Raw genomic sequence first — 23575 nt, 5'->3', positions numbered from 1 at the left:
TGGCACTGACGCGTTGCGGCCCGCTGCTCGGGCTGTGTGAGCCCGCCCTACAGCGATAAGCCCCGCGCCTCAGCTTCTGGTCCTTGTTATCGTTGCCCGGCTCAGGGCGCTTGCCAGCCGCGCCACGTGCCTCCCGCAGCCTTTCCCAGGGCAATGTCAAACCAGAGACACGCCCGAACGCGAAGTCCCTGCGCTGGCCTTGACCCGTGCTCTGCATTAGTCACACCGAATCATGAAAGCACCAGGATTGGAGGAGATGTTTAAGATGAACTCCAAGCCCTAGCATCGCACCCACTTTTAAATATTAAGTCCTCGGTATCACTCTAGGTTCCACGTCTGATAATCACATCCAGTAATACTTTGTAAAAAGCTCACCCCTCTCGCCAGACTCCAGCTGAGAACCCTGCCAGCCCAAGCACGGCCAGATCCAGCACCAAGCACTGCCTGCAGACTCCCTAGCCGAGCTCCACCTTCGGAGGGTCAGCTTGCAGGGCACCATGGCATAGCCTATGCTACAAGGGCTCACAGAATTGTTTCTTACTGGTTTGTTAAAAGCAGAATGTTCTGTAACAACAGGACCCGTGCTTGGCCTTACCTATCCTTAACTATGCCTTCTCCAGCACAGGGTGATTTCACTCATTTTTACATAGTACAAGACTAGCACAGACAAGTTCAGCTCTCCAGTTACTGAAGAGGCAATAACTCCACTTTTTCATTGTTTTGATCATATACTTTTGATTATAGTGCTCTGCAACAGCATACACACATAAGCCAGGAAAGCAAGAGACGTGCTGAATATCCCAGCTCTTACTTCTGGACAAATGACTGCACCCCAACTTTGGTCAGCTAAGGGACTCCTATCAAAATTCCAAGGAAGGCCCTTAAACCCTGGCTCTACTTGCTCTATTTCACAACAAAGTTGAGAATCCAGGGAGACTGGCCTACAATGACCAAAGTGCCCAATAGCACTGTCAAAGATATCAAGGTTGGTTAAGTGCCTCTTGAATAAACTACACTCCAGCTGCTCAAGTAGGAAAAGGACAAATGAAACGTGCGTTCTTCAAATACTTTAATTTAGCAACCAGCTGAGAGCCCAAAGTGCTGTTGAATTCATTGCCAGTGGCAGCAGTGAAAACAAACCAGAATTGTTCATTTTACCATTACTTGTTCTGCTCTACTCACTTGCCTCTAAGCAATTATTGGTAACAATGTTTTTTTTGAAAGGAAAACACTGACACTTATTTTCAATTAGATGGTAACCTCTAAACATGATTGAGATTTGGGCTCTTACCTTGACACTGCATATAAATGATTACAATTCTTGCAGACTTTTCCAATATTTAACATATAGAAAACCTTTGTTCCTTCCAATTATAAAGGATGAGTAGATGACTATTTATAGACATGTAATGGCAATTTGTGTGCACAACTATACAGATGCTTATGAGTTAGTCTGCAGAACTTTTCAGTTTGGTTTTTAAGTGACAATTGACTTCTTACAGCTGTACTATTAACTACTAAACAGCACAGCCCTGTGAAAATACAGGGATAATGTATATTCTTGCTGAATACATAAAACTTCACAAAGAAAATACCTACCACTTTTCCCAGATGTGAAGGAATAAAATAGCAATAGCCTGTAATTCAAACTACCGAGATTAATTTAATTAATTTCTGAGAGACATTGCAGGCAGTATTAGATGAAGGCTTGAAAGATGTTACCTTCTAGTGTCAACCTCTGTCCAATTCACAGTAAAAAGAACTATTGTAAATTAAATCCATAATTTTATTCAACAGTTCTACATGTTTTATGAAGTGAGGAAAATTTCATTTTGCAACTCTGGAGTGTTCTTAATTTCATCTATCCTTGTGTTTTAACACTGACCACATACCCTCTCCATTTCCCACCCCAATTTCACTTCACACTGCATACAATCAAGAAAATGCAGGCTAGTTCCTGTTTTACAGTAACTTTTCACAGTTCTAACATTTTGGTGAAGCCTGCAAGCAAAATCAAAGCTCTTAGGAGCTTGTTTCCTAGGTGTGACCTTGTTTTCAGAAATACACAAGATACTGAAACAACCATCCATCCACACCTTTGATAACCAGGTTAGCAGAGCAGCATCTGCTTGGGTTGTAAACTTGTACTGTATATACATTTCCTTGTTGCAACATCAGAACTACAAGACCATGGTTCTAGAATCAGTCATGGATCAGGTTTTACAGCCTAAGGGAAATCTTAGCTTGCAGCATTTCCTTCACCAGGATCCAAGCTTCCAATGTTGAACAACAGCAGTCACATGCTCTCAACACAGAAAGTAGTGAAACTTCTATTCTTATTAATTGCTGCCATGGATATCCTTGTCTAATAATATTTCTTTTTTTTTTCCATTCTCCTCACACATTATATGGTCTCTTAAGCATCACCTTTTTTTTTTCCTAAAGAACAAAAAAAATAAGACAGTGCAGTTATTATGTTTTAACCACAGGCTACCAATGCTAACAAAGAACTTCAAAGTGAGGTGGAACAGAAAACTTGCAGGTTTTTTTTTTTTAGTATCAGCATATACACAGTCCTTACAGGTTTCTATGCCACCTTAGGACTGCTTTACAAGTTCAATTAGCTTGGAGACCCTGTGCTGTCTGAAATATGCATGTACATATCCATTGTAGTAATTTGCTGTTGCAAAGCAGCCTGGCAAATTCCCTCAGGAAAAAGAAAAGCAAGTCAAAGGACAGTTTTAGACAAAGATAGGTAGACTCACCAAACACATAATAAAAGCAACTTTAAGAGACAACAAAGGGTATGCTGAAACACCTACCTTTGCAAACACAAAATTTATGCATCCCTGTCTCTATTCCACCCAATATGTTACTTAAACCATATCAAAGTAAGCCAAATCTACCATGCACAAGATATGCCATGCAATTTTACCAGCTTCATTTGCAATTACATGAATTTTACTGCTGAGTCTTCTTTGGGACCTGTATTATTTAAAGGCATTCTTTTTGTACTCTGCTTTGAATCTGCATAAACTAGTATTTTTTTTTAAGATAGCTCGTCCACAAAACTAGCAAAGAAGGTAATTAGCAGGAGTTTTAATACCATGAAGAGTTTTGTAAGTTATGCCACAGGAGCAAAACAAAACACATAGACCAAGCCCAGAAGGGATCCAAAATCATTCTGTAGGGCAGTGCTGAGCATGCTTCTTAGCAAGTAAACTTGGAGAAGAAGTTCTTTCACACTGTTTCTTATGCAAATACAAGTAAAGGCCTTAAAACACACAGAGAATTTAAATTTAAGATCCTTCTTGAAAATGTATTCTCTTAGACACTACTGAAGCTCTCACACTCTCACCATGGATCAGATGCTGTAAAATTAATCTCAAGACTGCAAGCGAAATCCTCTAGTGATCCACAGCCTGATACCAGGCTCCCAAGACTGGATGCATGTTGAAAGATTAGCACAGAATTTAAAGGGGAAAATACAAGCTGTGTGTTAACTCCAATTCAGACAGGAAATCAAAACCTGCCAGGTTTTCAGCACAGCATTCTGAGAACCAAACCCAAAATAACATTGTTGTGCCCATCAACTTCCACAGGCCTTTTCCAGGCTTGTTGTAGCCCTTGTCCCAGAAGGGACTTCTTAAATCATACTCACTACATCAGAACTCCACTCATTTTTACTAGATTTTGGATACTGGTCCATAAAGTTGCTCTATTTTGTCATTGGTTCTGAAAGTTCAAGCTGGCTCTGCCTAAAAAAAAAATATGAACTCATGGAGCAAAAGTGAGAATGGGTAAAAGGAAGGAAAAAAAGGAACATCAGTGCCTGTTGCTTCAGCACTTTGATACAAAGACTAGAGACTACTATAATTATATACTTCTTATACTAAGCTTAACTTCTAAAGCAGTAGTTAGAAGGCTTTAAGCACATACAGCTCATAGCACTACTATGTGTTACTCTTAGAATACCATGAAAAACTCATCTTTAGGGCCAGGAGAAAGATCCTACTCTCAGGGCTACTTCACACCATTAAATGTCTGAAATATAAAAAAAACCCATTCCTTTCTTGAAGATGCAATGCCTTCCAACTACAACTGAACTAGATGTGGGTTACTTTGAGGACTTTTCTAGAAAACTCTATCAGCTGTGAGGTAACACTGAAGTTGAGAGCATTCTCCAAAACAGTGCAAAAATGAAAGAATGATGGCATTTAATTGTAACAAAATCCAGTTTGCAGTATGTTTTGATTGTGGCTTGCTTTTTTTCTTTGATGATGCTAGTAGTATCCCTGGAGGAGGTTAACTGAAAGTATTTCATGTAACTAGGAAAGAAAGACACATTTTACATTGAAAAATCAAAGTGGTGTGAGAAAAAATTTAAAGTGAAAAGGAATTCTTTAGCATTGAAGAACAAATGAAAGCTATCTTCTCCCCCATCCAAATTAATGGCCTGACATAGGCTAAAGAACTATGGTGCAAAACTCTGCATATATGATGATACTGCAAATATGACGATACTCCTGCCACGAGGTGAATGAACTGACCTGAGTTTATTATCAGATTTTTAATTTTTTTTCAAAATGGAAGACTGTAGCAGCACAAAATGACACCACTGATACATCATTTGTCTTGCTTTTGCTGCCTTTCAGCAATGCATTTATTTTGATAAGGAAAATCCACACACATTAAAATCATTTTTATTTTTCTCCATTTTTGACACCAAAAGTGAATGTCTTATGTTACAATTCCCTATAGGATGGACACAAGTTTAGCTATTTGAATTACTCAAAAAAGCAGTTTAGAAGGAAAAAAACATTAAACAGGAAAAAAACCCCAAAACTATTGCTCTGCTACAAATTACCATGTTTGTCCAAAAGTTCACAGAAAGTAAAGCTTCCCCATAGCTATAGTCTACACAATAATTGTACCTAAAGTAAAAAGATATTGACTATTAACTAATGTTCTCAGCTTTTTATAAGTAGCACTTTAAGAATAAGTAGTATGATTTATTGCAATTTTGTACCAAGCAATAAGACTGAACATCTGTATGCTGCGGATTTAAGCACACCAAAAATGTATACATTCACTTTAAAAAGATTTTTGCTTATCACTCTTCATTGGTAGTAGTGAAGTCAGCTGCCTGCTCAACCAAGTTACACAATAGAGAGTGTTTCAGCATGCTTCCACTGAGAAAAATAGTCAATGGCATGAAAGTAGTAAATCTCACCTTAAAAGATGAAACTAGCAGAAAATGCAGCAATGCCCTCTTCATACAAGAATAAAACTTCATATGGAATTTTCACACTTTGAGAATACTTCTCTACATGAATATTTAAAGATAATCACATAAAGCTGTGTTGGAAAGACCTCGCTTTTTTAAAAAAGAAAAAAAGACCACTGCTAATGTTGGAATTTCGACTGCTTCAGATAACAATCTTGACCCAAAAAAGTATTTTAGTAGCAAATTATTATGATGTTGTTTTTATTTCCCACATATTTTACTAATAAATAAGTTCCTCTAAGACATTTCTTGCCAATTAGATTTGTATTCAGCTCCTACAACACTGTAAGCACTAAAATGAAGGGATACATTTAAATGAAGTTACACCTAAACAGAGTTACTAATATGATACTAAGACTGTTACAGAAATGCAAACAAGTTTACAGTTACATTTACTAAAAAGTTACAGTAATCTACAGAAAAGGTTGTTGTACTCTCTCTACATCCTAAGAGATCAATTTCAGTTATGTTGTTACTGAAAAAAACGCATAAAGAAATGCATTTCCCTTTTCCTATGTCAAAATTCTTCTCTGCTATAGTCTAGAGACAGAAGTACAACTTCTTTTCTGTACAAAGGAAAAGCTTTAAAAACACAGCTTCACATTTTACTACATTTTTGCCCTTCTCAGCTTCCAAGTTCTTGCAAAAACAAATATACATTTTCTCAAAATTGAATTTAAAGGATGTCCACATTAAAAAAATAAAGCCTAAAAAAGTTCAAAGATTTAAAAAAATGTTACTCCTATGGCAGTGATCTCCTACTTGTCCAAAGTCCAGAAAGTTACCGATGTCCATTTAATATTATCTTTCTTCATTTATCCAATTTATCAGGTTCCAATCACATTATTTGTAAGAAGTCCTTGAGCCGATGAGAGGGCAGAAGAGTTCTCTACAATTAAAAAACAGGAGATCAAATTGGGTGTGCCTTTTAGAAAGATATTCATTCGGCACTGCCCGGAGTGATCATTTTCAGGTATTTAGAAAAAGGATTTCCTTGATTAGTTTCCATTGACTGATAAACCAAAAACATGAAGACTGAAACAATAACAAAGAGAAGAACTTTTATCCACAGGGCAACAGGGCGTTCTTTTTTTATTGGTGGTTTCACCGACTTGGTGTCAGTGGAGGTACCATATTTCTGCGCATACTTAGAGTAACTTTCCTCCAGTATGAAGTCACTGTGCTCTAGAGGCCGGCTTGCAGCTCCTTTGATTGGTCTACGGCAGCTAGCACTGTTAATAAAAAAAAAATCAAATTGAAATACTGCATATTTAAAAGAGCAATCTAAAGTACATAGGGAAGTTTTAGTATAATTAAAGAACTAAGAATTATTTCTGGTGAATATAGTACCTGTAATACTACTTTTGAAGCTCGACAGGTAGACATGTTAAGTTAATAATGCAGTGTTCAAGCAAACACTCTAAAAAAAACTTCAAATGCTACTTCATCCTATTCACAAAAAAAGGATCATAGCTGGCAATCAAACTGTAGAAAGTATCTCCCTCTATTTGCTTTTTTAATAATTACTTATGCAGCCCTGCTGGGATTTCTAAACATTAGATTATCTCTGGCCAGTAAAATATCTACTGATGGCTAAGCCAATACACAGAGCCAAAAGACAAAGCAGCAAGGATTAGAAAAACCTCATGTACACTGCCAAGTTCCTATATACAAGGAGTACACATGTATGATTTTTATTGAAAAGAAAAGAAAAAGTGGTATGGATTGAACTAGATCTCAAAACAGGAGAGCAAATTTGAGTAGTCAGCAGACGCACTACAGTAGTAGCAACTGGTACTATATATGCTCCTTATGGTTAAGAGTTTATGCAATTGCAGTTTAAATTGAAGCTATAATTCACATGTTGGAAACACAGGAGATGATTTCACATCTTAACATGGGCAAACTTTTTCTCATATCCTCTAAACAGAGCAATTTTTAAAATGACCTAATTAACCAGAGGGTTGCATGAAAAGGTTCAATTTTTGTTTAAATGTATGACACAAAAAACCCAAAATGCACAAGTAATAGCCTTTCCTGGATGCCATCCTTATTCACGCTAAGAGTAATCAATATGACTACCACCTAAAGGAAAAAATAGGTTACCTGAAAGTTCTTTCTTGCTTTACAAAAGAAAACTCAAATATATGCTGCGAGATCTTTCCTTAATTTACAGCAGGCCTAAGCAGTTGCATGTTGTCAAAAACTTAAATACTGCAAGTCATTACCAGAGAAAAGCCCTTTCCGTTTAACTTTCATCACCCAGAAATTCCAGTAATAATCCTACTATAGTACCACCCTGTTCTCCCTCCTCCAATTTCAATAGAGAGGGGGCCGTTTTGGTAACAAATCTATGTGGATAGAAGAGAAGAATAGGTGGCTGTCACAAATGTCATTGAGCCAGAGTGCAAAAACTATTCCTCAGAAACCTATCAATATAATCAAAAGATATTTCTCAGCTTAAATAGGTTTACAAGAACTGAGAAAAAGCCCCCATAAACCTTAGAATTACCTAATTCCTGTAGGTGTTGATACTTCATAAGGGAACAATTCTTTAAGAATATCCCTTTCTACTCTTCTTTCTTCCGTAGTTCTCTCCAGCACCTAGGAAACCAAAACCAGTTAGAGGCCGAACAGACAGCAAAACAAAGAGTTTCTGCATCGCTATCTTAGTGACCACTACCATGTGCAATTTGTAAGAATGAATGAGTCACCCAGTGCCATTCAAGAAGTTTACTTCTTGGGTTTTAGAAGTTTGTTTAACCTTAGTTATTGGCAGCCATCCAGTCACTTTTGGTGTCTTAAAGCATTCAGTGATCGCCTCAGTTTCCTTTAAGATAAAGAATAAGTTGTGTAGATCCTATACACCTGCAAGCCAATGATGTAGATGATCAAAAAAACTTAACCATCACCTCTATCATGGCTGTGTTGAGCAGATCACAGGACTGGTTGTGACCAACATGATTTAAAAAGCACTGATGTGGGCAATCTGTCTCTTCTTGCTGTAATAAACCACACAGTATGCTGTATTAAACCACAGTACAGTAAAATACTGACTGAAAAACCCCATCAGCAGTTTGGAATAGAACATCAAGCTGACCCACAACATTCTATTTGACAACTAAGTCTACATTGCAGTCATATTGTAAATGAAGTGTTAATAGCAGTTTTATCTAGAGCTACATGAACAGACAAACAGCATCTTGTAATGTAAAATTCCACGTTACAGTATTACATTAATACAATTACAAATACTTGCAGGTGCTTTAGACAGTTCTCCATGAGATAATTTTTGACAGCCTGAATAGGTTAACAGTAAAAATTCTCTTCTTTCTCGATAATGGTCAGGAATCTACAGATGCTTTTTTAATTCAGGCATTTGGTCTAAAGTAATTCTACTACTTAATTCCCTAAATTAAAGCACATTGCATTTTTTCAGAATAGGCTGATTTACAAGCTCAAAGGGAGATAACCCAAGTCTACTCTACTTTGAGCTATAAAGAATTTAAAAGAAAAAAAAAATAAATCTACATGTTGTTCAGAAAAATAGCAGCACAAGGAGAAATAACACATCAAAACATTTGTCTAAGGAAAAAAGAAAAATCAGATTTTCACACACACACCCAAATCTGAAAGGGGAAGATGAAAATAAGTTTATATTCTGTTTTGTCATGTGACAACACTGATTTATTTTAACTGGTGTCACCTGGGCAGTGACATCCTCCACCCCCACTGTACTAAGAAATAAGCACATACACACAAGAATTTTGTTCACAGAGAGTAAGCAAGAGCAATCTAAGTTTTAATTTATTTACTTCAGCTGTCATCAGTAGTTTCTTTGGTGTTCTTCTGGGCATGTCTGAGAGTTCACTGACTGACAGTGTAGGAGCTGCATGCTTGAAATTTCCAGGCACCCTATTGCCAACCTGCCGAGATTCAAAATTGTTCAAACTCAGAAACAGCCAAAATACAAAATGAAAAGGGGCAAGGTGGCAGAACCAAAAGACAAAACCTTTATGTGCATAGAATATACGCATGTTAGAAGTTAACTGAAGAAGGTTATGTAAAAGATGCTCCAAGATCAGCAAAGGAAACACACTGCTTATCATTCCAAGTAGTTTCTTTTAAGCATTTAGAAACATAAAAGCTATTTAGTTCACAAGAAAAGCCAAACTTAAAAGCAAATATTCTGCATGTACTTAAATAAATTAAGAAAGTATCCAAGCTTGTAAAGTGGTTCTTTTCAGCCCTCCCCCACAAAAAACATTAGATGGGACCTAGGTGTTGACCTAGTCCCATCTCAAAGTGAAGAGTATTAGGTACTAAAACAGATACTGAGTATGTGTTCTTAAAGACTGCTGAATAGTCTTACTTTCCTTAAAACAGTCTTCTATTTGTGCAAAACAGAATGATTCTGTCAGTGAAGATATATTACAGAAGAATACCACAATTGATTAAACATTTACTAAGCATATTTACTAGGGTCTCGTCGCTTGCAGCCAATACAGTTTCATTTATGGGAGTACTCTCTGATATTACAGCATCATCTACAGGCAACTGTGCTGTAGCTTCCACCTGTTTGTTTAAAACAAACAAAAGACAACAATTGAATAAAAGAGCCACTGGGACCCTAAGAGTGAGAGAAAAAAAAAAAGCTTGTCTATTATAAAAGCCTCTCATCACCCTTTTTCTTGGTGTTCTTCTTGACACTCTTGTAGACTCCCTAGAAAATGCCTGCAGAGGTCCACTTTTTGAAGATCCACTTGTCCAGACAGTCTCAGTAACTCCATCTTGAGAATAGGTCTATTCAAGCATCAAACACATGATCATATACATGAAAACCAGCTCCAAATATCGGATACTCACAACCAAAAGCCAAAATAGCATGCACACTCCAGAAGCAACATGTCTAGTCAAAAAACTGTGGATCCTAATACATTCAATAATGAATAGCTAGCTAGATTAGTAGCACTGACCAGAATACTTATATTTGAGCATATTGTTGTTCAAATACAGAACTGAATAGATAATGCCCAACAGTAAAAACTGCTGATTTGCTCACTGCCCTAGAATGAGCTAACATGAGGAGTTACATCAACTCATGGACAGCAGACATGAAGCTTTCAGTCCCATTACATTTCCTGCCTACACACACATACAAAAATAAATCTATGAGCATAAGCAGAAAGCATCACCTTTTTCTCTGCACAGATAGGGTTCTATTTTCTCAGGTAGAGTTGGACACAGTTTATGCACAGCCTCCTATGTTTCAACAGGAACTAATCTTCAGCCACAGGGGGCAGGGAGAGACACTTAATGATCTTAAAAAGTTTCCACATACAGGGATGAAACTAACAATTTTCAGGTAACAGCAAGTTTAAACAATCAAGCCTGATACAGATCTCTCACAAATTGAAGTAACAGCATGAAGCACCAAACTTTTATAGCCATTAAACACAGATCATTCCCTATGCTTTACTGTAAGTTTCATGCTCAAAGCAAATATTCCCCTCAAAACTAATTCCAAGATGGAAAGGGAGATGTGGATCTGCTTCATCTAGATTACACACAAGATTTTATTTTTTATTTGGTTAAGTTTAAAAATAAAAATTATTACTTTTTTAATACTTCTATCTTTGCACATTAACATCTCATACAGTGATGTATTACCAAGTTTTTGGAAGTTACACTCATTGCTAAATAAAGTTATACACTGCAACTGTCAGTTACAGGTTCAATAGTGGAAATGACTTCACTAGAACAGTTTCAGCCCCAAAACAATGTGTTAAATGTGTATTTATTAATTGAGAGGGGACAGTGAAACTAGAAGCTGACCTGTTTTATGCCTCTATGACAAATTCTGTATAACAGCTACTACATACACAGCAGAGGGAGCACAAGTGTTTCACTTAATTCCAAAGTCACTGAAGTACTTTATAAAGTACAAATGCACAGACCTCAGGTCCAAACAGATTCAGATTTTTTTTAGAATTGTAGATTTCAGCCTAATTCTCCAAAATTCTTTACAATTTTAACAGACTTGTGATGAAACATCTTCTAACCCCTTCTTAAATATTTATCAGACACTGCATTCTCTTCCTTCCTGTAACCTACAATCACAATTCCCCACCTCAACCTCATATACTTTCTATTTGAGAGGTGTTTTTTAGATGCTTAGAGAAAAAATACTAATTTCAGAGTGTTTCTACTCCAACAACCTACTCGGGAAAACAGGAAGGCAAATTCACTCATACTAGTAACCATGAGCTCCCCATTCCAGACTATTTGACTATGAATTACTTATCTCCTAATGGAAGTTAGAAGCACTTCACTAATAACTGCCTCTCTTCTTCAGATGCTTTAATCGTATGTTTTAAGTACCAACTTTCAATTTTTTTCTTGCATGAAAAGTCTAGGAAAAACCAGAATCTACTGCATAAAACCCACCCAGATTTCAGCGGAACAGTCAACAGACAAAACAAAAAAGAAGAAATAAAACTTGTTGCACAGTTATAATTATCCTCACTGTCAACAGAGCAGGTCTCTACCCTATCAAAATGTAATGCTCATGTTGGGTACACCACCACCCTGTAATGTAACCAGAAAAATGACAATGGTGGGGTACACAAGCAGTGTTCAGTATCCACTTCTAACTGTCAAATAACTCACGAGCAGTTGAGCTACAGATTATGACTTTACCTCAGGTATCACTTACCAAGTTACTATACAGGCAGTAAAAAAAATATAGGGAGGAGTAGGGGAACACAGCACATGCAGAATGTCACTGTACAAAGTTTCAGGAGGGAGAGTAGTTCTACATTGCTCCTTAACATTTACATTGTTTAGCCTGCTTCCTTCTGCCCAGTGCCATTTACTATGACACGTCAGGCTCAGTTTTGAACTCCTACTCTAGATTGACCTACTGGATTAGAAGGGGGTATTAAAATTAGGATTTTCTGCCAACTTTTCACTATGAAGAGGTAAACACAAACAGCTGAGCTCAAGTTCATCCAGCCCTCCACTGCTGACTGATAAGACTCATATTCAACCTCCCCACCCAATTTCTTTTGCAGCAGTCTGCCGAATAACTATCTATCTATTTGCACTCTCTTCTCAAGAGAACAGCTACATCCAGCCATGCTAAATGACAAACAGTCCTGTAAGCTACATACAGCTGGTCTAAAACCAGTCCTGCACAGGACCTCGAAGTAACTAGCAAGTCTGCTCACACCACACTGCCCACCAGCTCAGCCTCACCACGCTTCAGACACTCAATCTTTGTGCAAATGCCACACAGTGCACAACAGTTGAAATAGTTCTGCAGAATGAGTATAGTTCCTTGATACATTGCTGAAAACCTACAATGCAATTCCACGGGAAGAAGGGGAGGAAAGAAAAAAATCATCTCCACGTTCTGGTTTTGTTCTTAGCAAAATACATGACTACACACATTTGCTAGCCAAAAGCATTAAGTTGTTCTTGGCTTCAAGCAGCTGCAAAATTTAACTGGGGGGTGGGTGGGGCCATTTTGTTTTGGGTTTTTTCGGTGGTTTTGTCTGTTTGCAGTATTTAAAAAAAAAAAAAAACAAGACACAATCAGAAGATCAAATGTAAAAGGTTTAACAAACTAAAGAGAGTTTCTGTCTGAAGAATTTGGCAATTTTGAAATTACATAATTTTTTGATTATTCTTTTGATTAACTCCTGATAATTAAAGTATGCAAGTTGCAAAATATTGCATCTGTACTGCACATGTAAGATTGCTAAAAGAGTAATGACCTGATACTAATATAGTGAAACTGGATGACAAAAAAATTGAGTAAACAAATCATCACTTAAAATACCACAAAAATACCTCACTGAATCTCATTTATTCTGTAAGCAAGTTCCTGAAGACTACAAGTTTTGTTTGTTGACAACAGAATTAAATATCTTTATTACACGGAAGCTGACAGGAATTTCTGGTAGAATAACTATATTGAAAAAAGTGACTCTTGAAATACAAGAATCTAAAGATTAAGATGCTCATTATAGAGAGACCATTATAAGCAGAAGTTGCCTGATCAAATTAAAGAATGTTTGGTGCACTGAACTATGCGTGTATTTTAATCTTTTGAAGTAAAATCTGCTTGCACCCTAAAACTCCAACTTAAAATAAGCAAACTAGTTATGCAAACAAATAAGCAAACAAGCCGTCTTGCATTACTCAAGGTCATATAGCAGCATTTCACCTGCTAAAGAGACATCCACAGCTAAAGCATGTTTATACATATATACACACTAAATAGCAAGCATCTGGCATTTAACAAAGTATTGAGAAAAGTCACTGTGATCTGCTAAAATACACCAAGCAATTAACAAGCCAGATTCTGAGTCACTGAATGTTTCCTCATGAGTCCTTTACTGCAGCATAACTCCACTATTTACTGGACAGATGAACAACACTCTAAAGACTCTAAGCATCCTAAGCTGGGGAAGAGGGCATTTAGTGATGCTTTCACATCAGAAGGACAGATCAGCCATCAACTACCAAACTGGGTATTCAGCAGTTTGAGAATCAGAGGTGCTTCTCTAAAATCCCTCTTCCATCTAGACAGCAGAACTAATAGTTATAAGTAAAGAACAGGTGGGAGATCTACACTTGTTATCTATTCTTTTTCTTCATAGGAGAAATTTTTCAACAAATTTGTGTTGAAAATTTGTGTCTATTCTAGTACTGCTGCTACAAACATAGCTGAAGAAAAAATATTACATAGCTAGTGTATGTGTGTACACACATATACACACCAATACATATAGGCATATACCCAAATACCTTACTTCACAGATTACATTTAAATGAGTCATTAAACAGATGTATTTAAAATGCATACATATATCTGTAGCTATCTAATCACACATATATATGCATGTATTTAATAATGCTTGTTAAAAAAAAACCCCACACACCCCTTTTTCCTAACTTTTCTTTTTTTGAGAAAACACTGCTTTTATTAAATCAAGTTGATTACAAGCATCCAATAGAAAGCCATCAGCCCATGTGACTTAATCTGCCAGGTTTCCAAAACTAAACATGTTAAGGTTGCCTACTATCCTTCTCTAGGAGGTGCTGCAGCAGCTGGCAAGTCAGACAAACAGCTTTAAGCAGACCACAACTTTGAACATTATCAGACATGCTAAAAACAGCCTCTATAGTTAATTCACAAGATTTTCATGCTATATTAGAACAGGCTTTCTAAAAGAACTTTTAAAAACCAGCATGGCTCACTTAGTCAAACATGATGTTAAAGGGAGTAAGGTGTTTAGTGAGCACATCACCTGCAGTTAGTAGCTGTTCCACGAGCTTCTATGACAAACATACCTGGTTGTGTTCAACAACTCTTTTTTGTTTGAGTGCTACTGGCGTCTTCGTCCTGGCTTTCAGAGGTTCTCTCTTCTCCAGCCTCAGCTCAGTCTTCGGATCTGCAACCAGTTTAAATATAACTAGTTTCTATAATACTACTGTTGTTGCACTAGTTGAAATCAAAAGTATTTTAATAAAACTTCATTTTGAGAGGCAACATAACTCTTATGAGTTATCATTTCCTTAAAAAGCTGTGAAACAGGTATATTTTCTATTAAATGTATAAGAACAAAGACTTTTGAAGAATAACCTTAAAATAATTTCAAAACACTAATCCATGTATTTACTTTTTTTGCTAAAAATCCTACATTTCAAATAAGCCTTGACAAATCCAGCAGTTCCATTTAGAAACTGCTATCAAATTGCAATTCCTTTAACCAAAGTACCATTCTGCTATTGATTGTAGTAAAGGTATTGAAGCTTGTCAATGATGTTTGAAGTTGTTAGCTTAGTTTCCTCTGTGTCCTTTTATATAAAACCCCATTTTTGATGCAGTAGAAAGGAGAGTGGTTAGCACTCATCTCACCAATAAAAGGATGTATTATTTCCACTGCTTTTCTAAAAGTCTAATAGCTTTACGCCAACATATTTAAGATTTATTGATAAAAAACTTTTTTGTTGTATGGGAGAAGGGAAATATTTGGGTTTGAGTTTTTTCCCCAGTGTGTGAACAGTTCAGTATTTGTATGAAGCATATGTAATAATAAGAAGTTAGCTGTCAGTTCTGTTGGCTCTTGGCTGTCCCAAACATTAATAAATCAATCTCTAACATCCTTCCCCCCTTAAAAGTGCAAGATATAAAAGTTGAGAAACAAGCCCAAATATGCAAGGGAGATCAATCCAATTACTAGTTGTATTTCAACCCTTTCGGTCCTATGTCCATGTAAATTCCTGTAAAAAACAAAACAAACCCACTCCCAAAACCAAACCACATTAAATAAGCATCTTCTAACACTCCATTCCAGTAATTCTTTAAAACCTGTGCCGTTTTTATTTTTTGTAAATTGCACAATGGTTCCACTTTTTGGTCCCACTTTCCCCACCACTATACATGCTTGATACAAACTTGATATTAAAACCCACAAAATACACACCCAGGACCAACCAATCAACCCACCTCCAGCTAAGTCAATAAGGAACAGAGCATAAAAGGGGTTGAATCATAAGTGGTAGCCATTAAACAAAAAAGAACAAAAGTTTAATAAACATTCATTCACTATCCCACAGTAAATAACTACTGTGAGCACCATAAGACAAAATTGGACTAGTACTTAAGTATGAAGTGCAAAGAACATTCTAACACCCAATACACAGTTCTCCTGCCTATTGGATTTACAGGCTCCATCCAGTCTGGGGAAAATGGATAAAAGGGACCAGGTCAGCAGCAAAAGGTTTCCTTTCCCAGAACAGGCACCTGGATCACTGTGCTGGTACTGCATGATCAAGTGCACGACTGACATGGCCCACAGCAGTATCTTACAGCCTCGCCCAACAGCAAGATCATACATCCTTAGGTTATTTCTACTGCAAGTATTACTCATGTATAATTTGAACTGTTCCCATGCAAGTTCCACTCGAGCCTTACCTTCCTCATTGTCACTGTACTGGTCAGAATCATTGTTTCCATTCTGTCTGGTGTTCTCAGTAGTCGAAATCGCTGGGAGAGGCACAGGTGCCTTCAGGTCAGGTCCTTGTTCCATCAGTTTCAAAAGCTTTTTCTCATAAAGTTTCCTAGTAGTAGCTATAACAAGGAAGGATACATGCTAAAGAAACAGCTTTAGTCTTTCCTGACTTGACTGATAGAACTGGGCTGTTACATATTCTTTGGGAATTTCTGAACATAATGTTGTTTATTTTTAATCAGTTTGTACGGCCCAGAGTGTTTCTCTCTATATACACACACACACACACATGCCTACCTCTAGGTACACAACTCTGCCTCTAAAACCTGTAACTTTTCAGTTTAAGAGAATTTTTAGATAAACTCAAGACCTCTTTGTACACTGAAAGTTACAAAGTTATAGAAAGGAAATCTATGGAAAGGGAATTTATCTGCTTCTTAGATATGCTACTTCATATGCTGCAATATACAAGTTGTTATTCTCTCACAAAAAAAAAATAGTGAATTCGATAGCGCAAGGGAAACAATTTCCATGCAGATTGCTCTATTATACTCCTAATTCCCTTACCCTGGAATTAATGTCCCTGCCTTTGCCTTGTGGGCAAATTCAGTCCAATAAGCATCAGAGGTGGTGCAAGCAAGCAGCAGCAACAGAACTTTCTGCTTGCTGCCATCTAGCCATCCAGTTGGCTTGCTTGGACAAGCAAGGACAGCTGTCTAAAACATTTTAAGTCTAGCACATGATTCCACATCTGGACTTTGTGGGCAAAAATCTGTAGAGGTGACTGGTGTCTGAGCTGTTAGCTGCAGAAAAAGAAAAAAATCTAAGTTTTCTGATAAGGGGAAACCACCATTTAAAAGAAATGGCAGTCTTTCAAGAAAGAATCCATAACCTCTAAGAATTAAAGGCAATAAATTAGACCAAAATAAATGCCTTTCCAGTGGACTCCATACATTCTTGAATACTGTCCAAGAGGTACAGGATGAATGGCAAGGCATGCAGAATCAGCTAACTGAAAGTATTACAGATAAGACTTTGAATACACACAGGACTGCAGGCTCAGTCACAGACACTTCCACCCACCTAGGATTCAAGAACATTCCACAGAAGGCTCTGCATACTATAGACAATCTTTTTTCCAAGAGTTGTGAAATCAAATTCCCTTGCCATTAGGCTACTGCACAATCTGAAAGGCAAGGCACTTTGATCTCACATCACAGACAGTGTCCAAGGCAGGAGATTAGGCTGGGGTCAGGACTACTCCTGACATAGGCCAGCACACAGGACAGAATGCTAGGCTAGAAAAAAACATTAGCAAAGGAAAACATTACTGCACAATGCAGTGAGTAGGAAATGCTCTAGGGAAAGGGAAGTTCCCTGTTCTCATTTGGCTTTCAATACTATTAGGTTATTATGTAATATGTATTTCCTATTTAAGTGGGCCCAGATCTAAACCTCTGTATCAGAAGACTTAACTACCCCAGCACTGAACTTTAACTAACAGTCACACAGCTTCAGAACACAAGTTGGAACATCTCCAGCTGGCCTAGAACAGGAGAAGCAAACTGCAGACTTGCCCACTGCAATGCTTCAAGACTTCTCAATGTAAACAGTACAATGAAAATATCCTAGGTGTGAAGTAGGATTGCAACAGTACTGGTACTAAAATTAACTGTACCAGGGAAACTTCATATGTGAGGCATAGTAAGAAATAAAACAGATCAGTATCTACTAGTTCAATTGACCTACCTACAATTGGGCCAGGATTTACACCATACTTCATAAGTTGCTCTTGAAGGTCTTCATTACTCATCTCTGTTATGTCTAGGCCATCCTTCTCCTCTGGTCTGGGTTTGTCAGTTTTCTTTGTGGCTTTCTGGAACAGGAGAGAGAAATGAGAGACAGCGTTTCCAGTTAATACTGAACACATCCTTTTCTTCTAAGGGAACAGGAAATCATAAGAGTACTAAACATGTAAACCTAGAAGAAATTAATTCTAGTCTCACCCATGATCACTTCTAAAGCCTTTGTGAAACAGTACAAACATTTACACCTAATAAGAAAACATGCACAAGTTTCTGCTTAGGAAGGAAATACCCATTACAAGCCTCCTCTTAAAATCACTCATTCTGGTCTTGTGTTTTAGTTTGACGTTCAAGTATACAGTGGGAAGGTATTGCTTTCCTCTGACTGGAGAAGTAAGCTTCTAGCCGTTTCACCATCACTACACAAAACTCCAAATATTTACGTTACATTGGCATTTCTTTGCATTATTTTTCTACCTTTAGTATCTACATACTTTCAACCAAGTTTCCAAAACCGCTATTCTGACTCGTCCTGTCACTCTCTGTGAGATTACACAATATTATAAGATGAGTCCAGGAAAGGCAAAAATCAGAAACAGTCTCATATTTTCAAAATCCTGCTTGTCTGTTTAGGCCTCTGCTACTTGTAGCTCTAAAAAATTCTAAACCCAACTCTGGCAACACTACTTGAACACTTGGCAATGCACCATCACCACATGCAGATGGCTATCAAAATAAGCTGCTGAGATGCTACTCCTAAATTAGCAGTTTCTGCTCAATCCAAACAGAGTGATCATAACACTTCAACTTGGGAAGCCTCTGTTGCTGCAATAGGGATTGTAAAAGCGAAGAGGTAACACACAAAAAAGCAGGCCTAGGATTTGCATGCTCTCTGCTAAGAAAGACCTTGATACTGCTTTGAAATAAGTCATATTTGTATCTCAAAGTTGCATTATATAAACAGAAAGAATTTCTGCACTTAGCATTTTTCTCAGCTCAGTTGTCCAGAGGGCTTGTTTGGTTTTTTTTTTCAGTACTAACAAAAGACTTAAAGTCCAAACACAAATAGGCTATAAACACTCAGTAATGATAGTTTTCTTGTTGCATTTTATAAGATAACAAGAAAACACTTTAAGATTATTTACATGAGCTAACAGAATCTATCTAGCTATTAATGCAGGTTCAATATTTGTTTGCATGCAAACATGGTCTTGCCTCAAATATCTTGGTATTTTAAAACTAAGCAGGGACTGAATGAGGGCTTCTCCAAATCTTCCTCTGGCTTCTGGATATTCCAGCATGATAAACTTAAAATCAGCTGCTGAAAAGCAACAATCTCTAAGGATCATGTCATTTCTTTATTTTACAAAATAAAATACAGTCCCAAGAAAGTACAGGACCATTAAAGAAGCAGATTTGACTAAAGACAATTTTCAACTCACTTTATCAGTCATTCCACTCCTAATTAGTTTTTGAAGCAATTGAGCCATACTCAAGAAACAATCCTGCAGCTGCATGAGACTTTTAGTCACTTTTGAACATGTTGGTTATAACATTATGTCAAGTTGAATACTGCATTAATTTTAACTTCATATTCAAAGGGGTTTTTTCTGGACTACTGAACGGTCCAAATAGAAAAAAGTTCTGAAAAAAATGCTGGGTTTTCTTGTTGAGATCTGTTTAGACTAATGAGAGCTCTGGTGTTTGCCCACATCACCAAGCAGATAAATCAAGATGCTAGTCCATATTTCAGAAAAAAACTACTATGGTGCAGGAAATCGACATTCCAATGACACTTTAGAGAAACTGGAATCCTAATGTAATGTATCTCTACCTTTGTTCACTCAGAGACCACAGAAGATACTACAACACCAGAAAAACTACTCAGCATTCTGGATGCTTTACACAAATCTTAGCCATCAGAAATCTAACTGTAACTAATGAGTACCAGGGTACTCTAATACAAGTAAACTCACATATCTCATGGTTTCTTTGTGCCTTTTTTTCCTTCAAATACCATTTCGCTTTTTCCTGCACTACTCTCACTAACAGAGATCATCAAAACAGCCACTTTCAGCAAAGAAAAAGAGTAGAGAGGGGATGAAGGAAGTTGAAAGTAATCTGAGTTCTTCAATAATTGGGGCAGATGTGGTCATTTTGTGTTCTGCAAGGTCACAGCTTTTACTTTTGAACACATATTCTCCTTAGAGCAAGAGCAAATGACTTCCCTTGTACAAGTAGAAAGCTGCCATCTAACCATTCACTGGACCACAAGGTGAGTCCCTAGAAGTATAAGGCTGGATAGAAGAATTTCCCACACCTCAGCTGTGGTATGACAGCACCAACTTCACCAACAACACTAAATTTAATTACCACTACCATTACAGTATAATGCATGACTACACTTCCCGTGAATCAGGACAACTTGTCTGCTGGACTACACCATGAGAGAGATCAAAAGAGCTAACTTAAAAGTTTAACACTGTACATTAAATAAAAACAAACAAATCCAAAGAACTCACACCCTCATTTATCTGTTTTAAGACCACTAGCAAAATTTGTCTTACTGTGGCGCAGAGATGAAGTGCTTGAAATGAAATTGTGGCAGAATTTGCCAATGTAAGGTAGTGCTATTGCCCACTTTGCCCATAATGTACTTATTTTGGCAGCAATACACCCAAATCCATGCAAATATTTTTGCAACAATATACCCAAATCAATAAATTCTTATCTGAAGATCTTCTAATCCAATCCAGAGCTCACAGCATTAAAAAAAATATTTCTAGTCATTGTTATTTTCTAGAAAACAGAAGATAGAAGATTATCTGCATACTTCATTCGAGAGAGATTTGTTCACATCAGGGATAGCAATTTGGTAGTGGTACCTGTCAGGCTTGGTTTTCAATTGCCTAGGAACTAACTGTTCAAACAAGTACTGAAGTGAATTATAAGCATGGGGCTGCCACACAGCATTCTCAGTACTAGGGCCACAGAAAAACAACAGCATAAGTGAAGTTCATCTTCTCCAAGTGTCATCTCTTGACAGCACAAAGCTTTCACCTTCTTTTGCTAGCAAGAAGAGCAGACAATGCAAGCAACCAGAATTCAGAATGTAGCCCTTACCTTAGGCATTCCAGCTGAATAGAAATTAACAGCCAGAGACCAGGTTAATCAGGCAAACTTCGTAAGTGCCTGTACTAGTCCCAGCACTGTCCCAAAGACAAGCATAAGAAACATGTTGAGAAAGCCATTAAATAATAAAACCAACAACTATGGGACATCACCAAAAACTATTTCCAAATCCCAAGTTAAATGGCATCTACATCAGGATACACAAGGATCTTAATACCAAACAGGTGCGGCTTCATCACTAGACACAAAAAGGGTCAGGGCTCATTTACAATTTCTCTGAATCGTTAAGATGCTAAGGTTAAGGTTAGGCTAAAGAAAGCCTAAATCACACCAAAAAAACACTGTTTAATTCTCCAGTTTGCAGGGTTCCCTCGGGTAACAAATAACTATTTCTCTCAGGAGATGCGAAGTCAAGGAACTGGATATGCAAAATGTTAATAACAGATTTATACTGTGAAATAGATAGGTCTTTATTCCCCTTGTACTTTTTATTCTACCATAGACAATAATTTCCTGCAATAAAATTTCCTTTTTTAAAAATCAAGTCCTACTGCACCTGTTAACCTTAAAGGCCTGGAGACAATATTTACCAAGAGCTACAGGGCAGACTAAATAAGCAATGGAAAGGGAATTATGCTGCAGCAATTCAAAAGATACTGATACACACAAGAGAATTCACTACCTTTTAACCTTAATTAGTAAGTGCCAGACTTAAAATTTCCAAGCCTAAGTACAGTAACAGTCATAAATTATAACATTTAGGACTATTTAACCCTTTCACCCCCTTCTCCTCCCAGACACTAATTTCCACGTTACTTGGTGAAGGAAATGCACCTTTTCAAAGTCTGAAGGTGCAGAACATCCTGACAGGACTTCTCAATGTAGTGGGAATTACTTTGGTCATCTCATCCCTGCTGCCCACAACTTTCTCTCAGCCAGCAGATGAGTGCTTTTTAAAAGGTCACAAAGGATTTAAACTGTATTCTGGGTGATGTTTGTGAGGCACGTTGTAATTAAGACATACAGCCACACAGGAAACACCAAACAGATTCCCTGCCTTCACTGGGCATGTACAGATGTTTTCCACTGCCTCACCTGTCCAGTACACTTTCCACAACCCTTATCTTCATAAACTACCAGTTTACTATTACCTTCTCTTTTCTAATAGGGAAGGGGTTGAAGCTGTTGTTACCTTGGCTACAGATATCACAACCACAGCACTCTGACTATGAAAAGCTGGAGCTGGCTCTTCAGTTACTTGGCACTTGATTGGAACAAAAAACCTCAACAACCCAAACAAACAACTCTCCCCCCCTCCCCCCATCAAACCAAACATCTTTACCTGATAAGTCTCATGTATGACCTTTCAAACAGGCCCTTCAGGTCCAGATGTTCTCATCATACCTTCATTAACAGGAGACATTCGACTGATCTTTTTCATATAATCACTTTAAAGGTCAAAAATATCACTCAGTATATGCTTTAGAAGTGATTCTTCCAGGACAAGAAATACACACCAAGCTCAGTCATAGTAATCTATACATTCTAAGCTCTGAACAGTTTCTGTTTGACAACAGCATCAAGACAATATTTTTGGTACATGCTTTAAAATAATGGTCCTAGAGAGGCAAAAATGTAATTTCATAGTTACTTTTCCTGTGAGCTACCTTTGCTGACATTCAGCCCATAACTAACCAGGACAAAGGGCGTTCAGATGCAGATGGTTCACCCTGCAGCCAAACAGTGTCTTGCATACCTAGTCACTGTCCTCACATACCACTATGCTAAACAGGCTTAAGGGAAAAAAAGCAATAAAGTTGCTCAAAAACATTACTAGAGTTGGAGAAGCTGGCTCCTCCAGACAATATTATCAGACTGAGGCAGAAACAGGCATGATTTTAAAAGCTTTTCCTGTTCTGGTAGGAATATGTAGGCAAAGTGAGCTATATGTTCTTGGGCTGGATAGAGCTAAGCCAGAAGAGTGACAGATTCAAAACACATAATTTGCAACAGAATTCAAACTATGGGATTTTGTCTCTGCACAGCTTTTATCAATAGAAAATCATCGCCTAAATGCATTATCAAATGTTCAGAACTTAGAAAAACCCCTCTTAAATGACAGTGTGGACAGTCCAAAATTACTAATGACTACAGCCATGTCCAAGCTCTAATGCCAGTATTAAGAGAGCTGATGTAGCTTTCAGTGACTGCAGCACGGACATTCAGATGATCCCTCTGCACTTGTTGCTCACAGGCACTTTAAGAAAAGCGATGCCTGCCCCTCTCCAGAACCGCTAAGGCAGCCGAGCGATCCGGCGGGTGCCGCA

At 37.5% G+C, this 23575-nt stretch overlaps 2 protein-coding genes across 2 annotated transcripts in view; both read right to left on the bottom strand.

Moving 5' to 3' along the window:
- SLC25A3 (solute carrier family 25 member 3) overlaps window positions 1-217 on the bottom strand; it is a 9974-nt gene extending 9757 nt beyond the window's left edge. Inside the window, exon 1 of the mRNA XM_014307272.2 lies at window positions 11-217. Within this exon, the coding sequence (XP_014162747.2) occupies window positions 11-217 (207 nt within the window). The remainder of the gene's footprint in view (window positions 1-10) is intronic.
- A 4412-nt stretch (window positions 218-4629) lies between these two features.
- Window positions 4630-23575, bottom strand: part of TMPO (thymopoietin) — a 47532-nt gene continuing 28586 nt past the window's right edge. The window contains exons 2-11 of the mRNA XM_031057540.1: window positions 18061-18187; window positions 16275-16430; window positions 14648-14748; window positions 9971-10090; window positions 9767-9862; window positions 9103-9213; window positions 8200-8289; window positions 8052-8117; window positions 7800-7891; window positions 4630-6519 (exon numbers count right to left, since the gene is read on the bottom strand). Coding sequence (XP_030913400.1) covers window positions 6228-6519; window positions 7800-7891; window positions 8052-8117; window positions 8200-8289; window positions 9103-9213; window positions 9767-9862; window positions 9971-10090; window positions 14648-14748; window positions 16275-16430; window positions 18061-18187 — 1251 coding nt within the window. The 3' untranslated portion in view covers window positions 4630-6227. The remainder of the gene's footprint in view (window positions 6520-7799; window positions 7892-8051; window positions 8118-8199; window positions 8290-9102; window positions 9214-9766; window positions 9863-9970; window positions 10091-14647; window positions 14749-16274; window positions 16431-18060; window positions 18188-23575) is intronic.

The sequence above is a fragment of the Geospiza fortis genome, unplaced genomic scaffold (assembly GCF_000277835.1).
Source record: "Geospiza fortis unplaced genomic scaffold, GeoFor_1.0 scaffold186, whole genome shotgun sequence".
NCBI lineage: Eukaryota > Metazoa > Chordata > Aves > Passeriformes > Thraupidae > Geospiza > Geospiza fortis.
The sequence above is the reverse complement of the archived record's forward strand: the minus strand, read 5'-3'. Positions and strand labels throughout refer to the sequence as shown.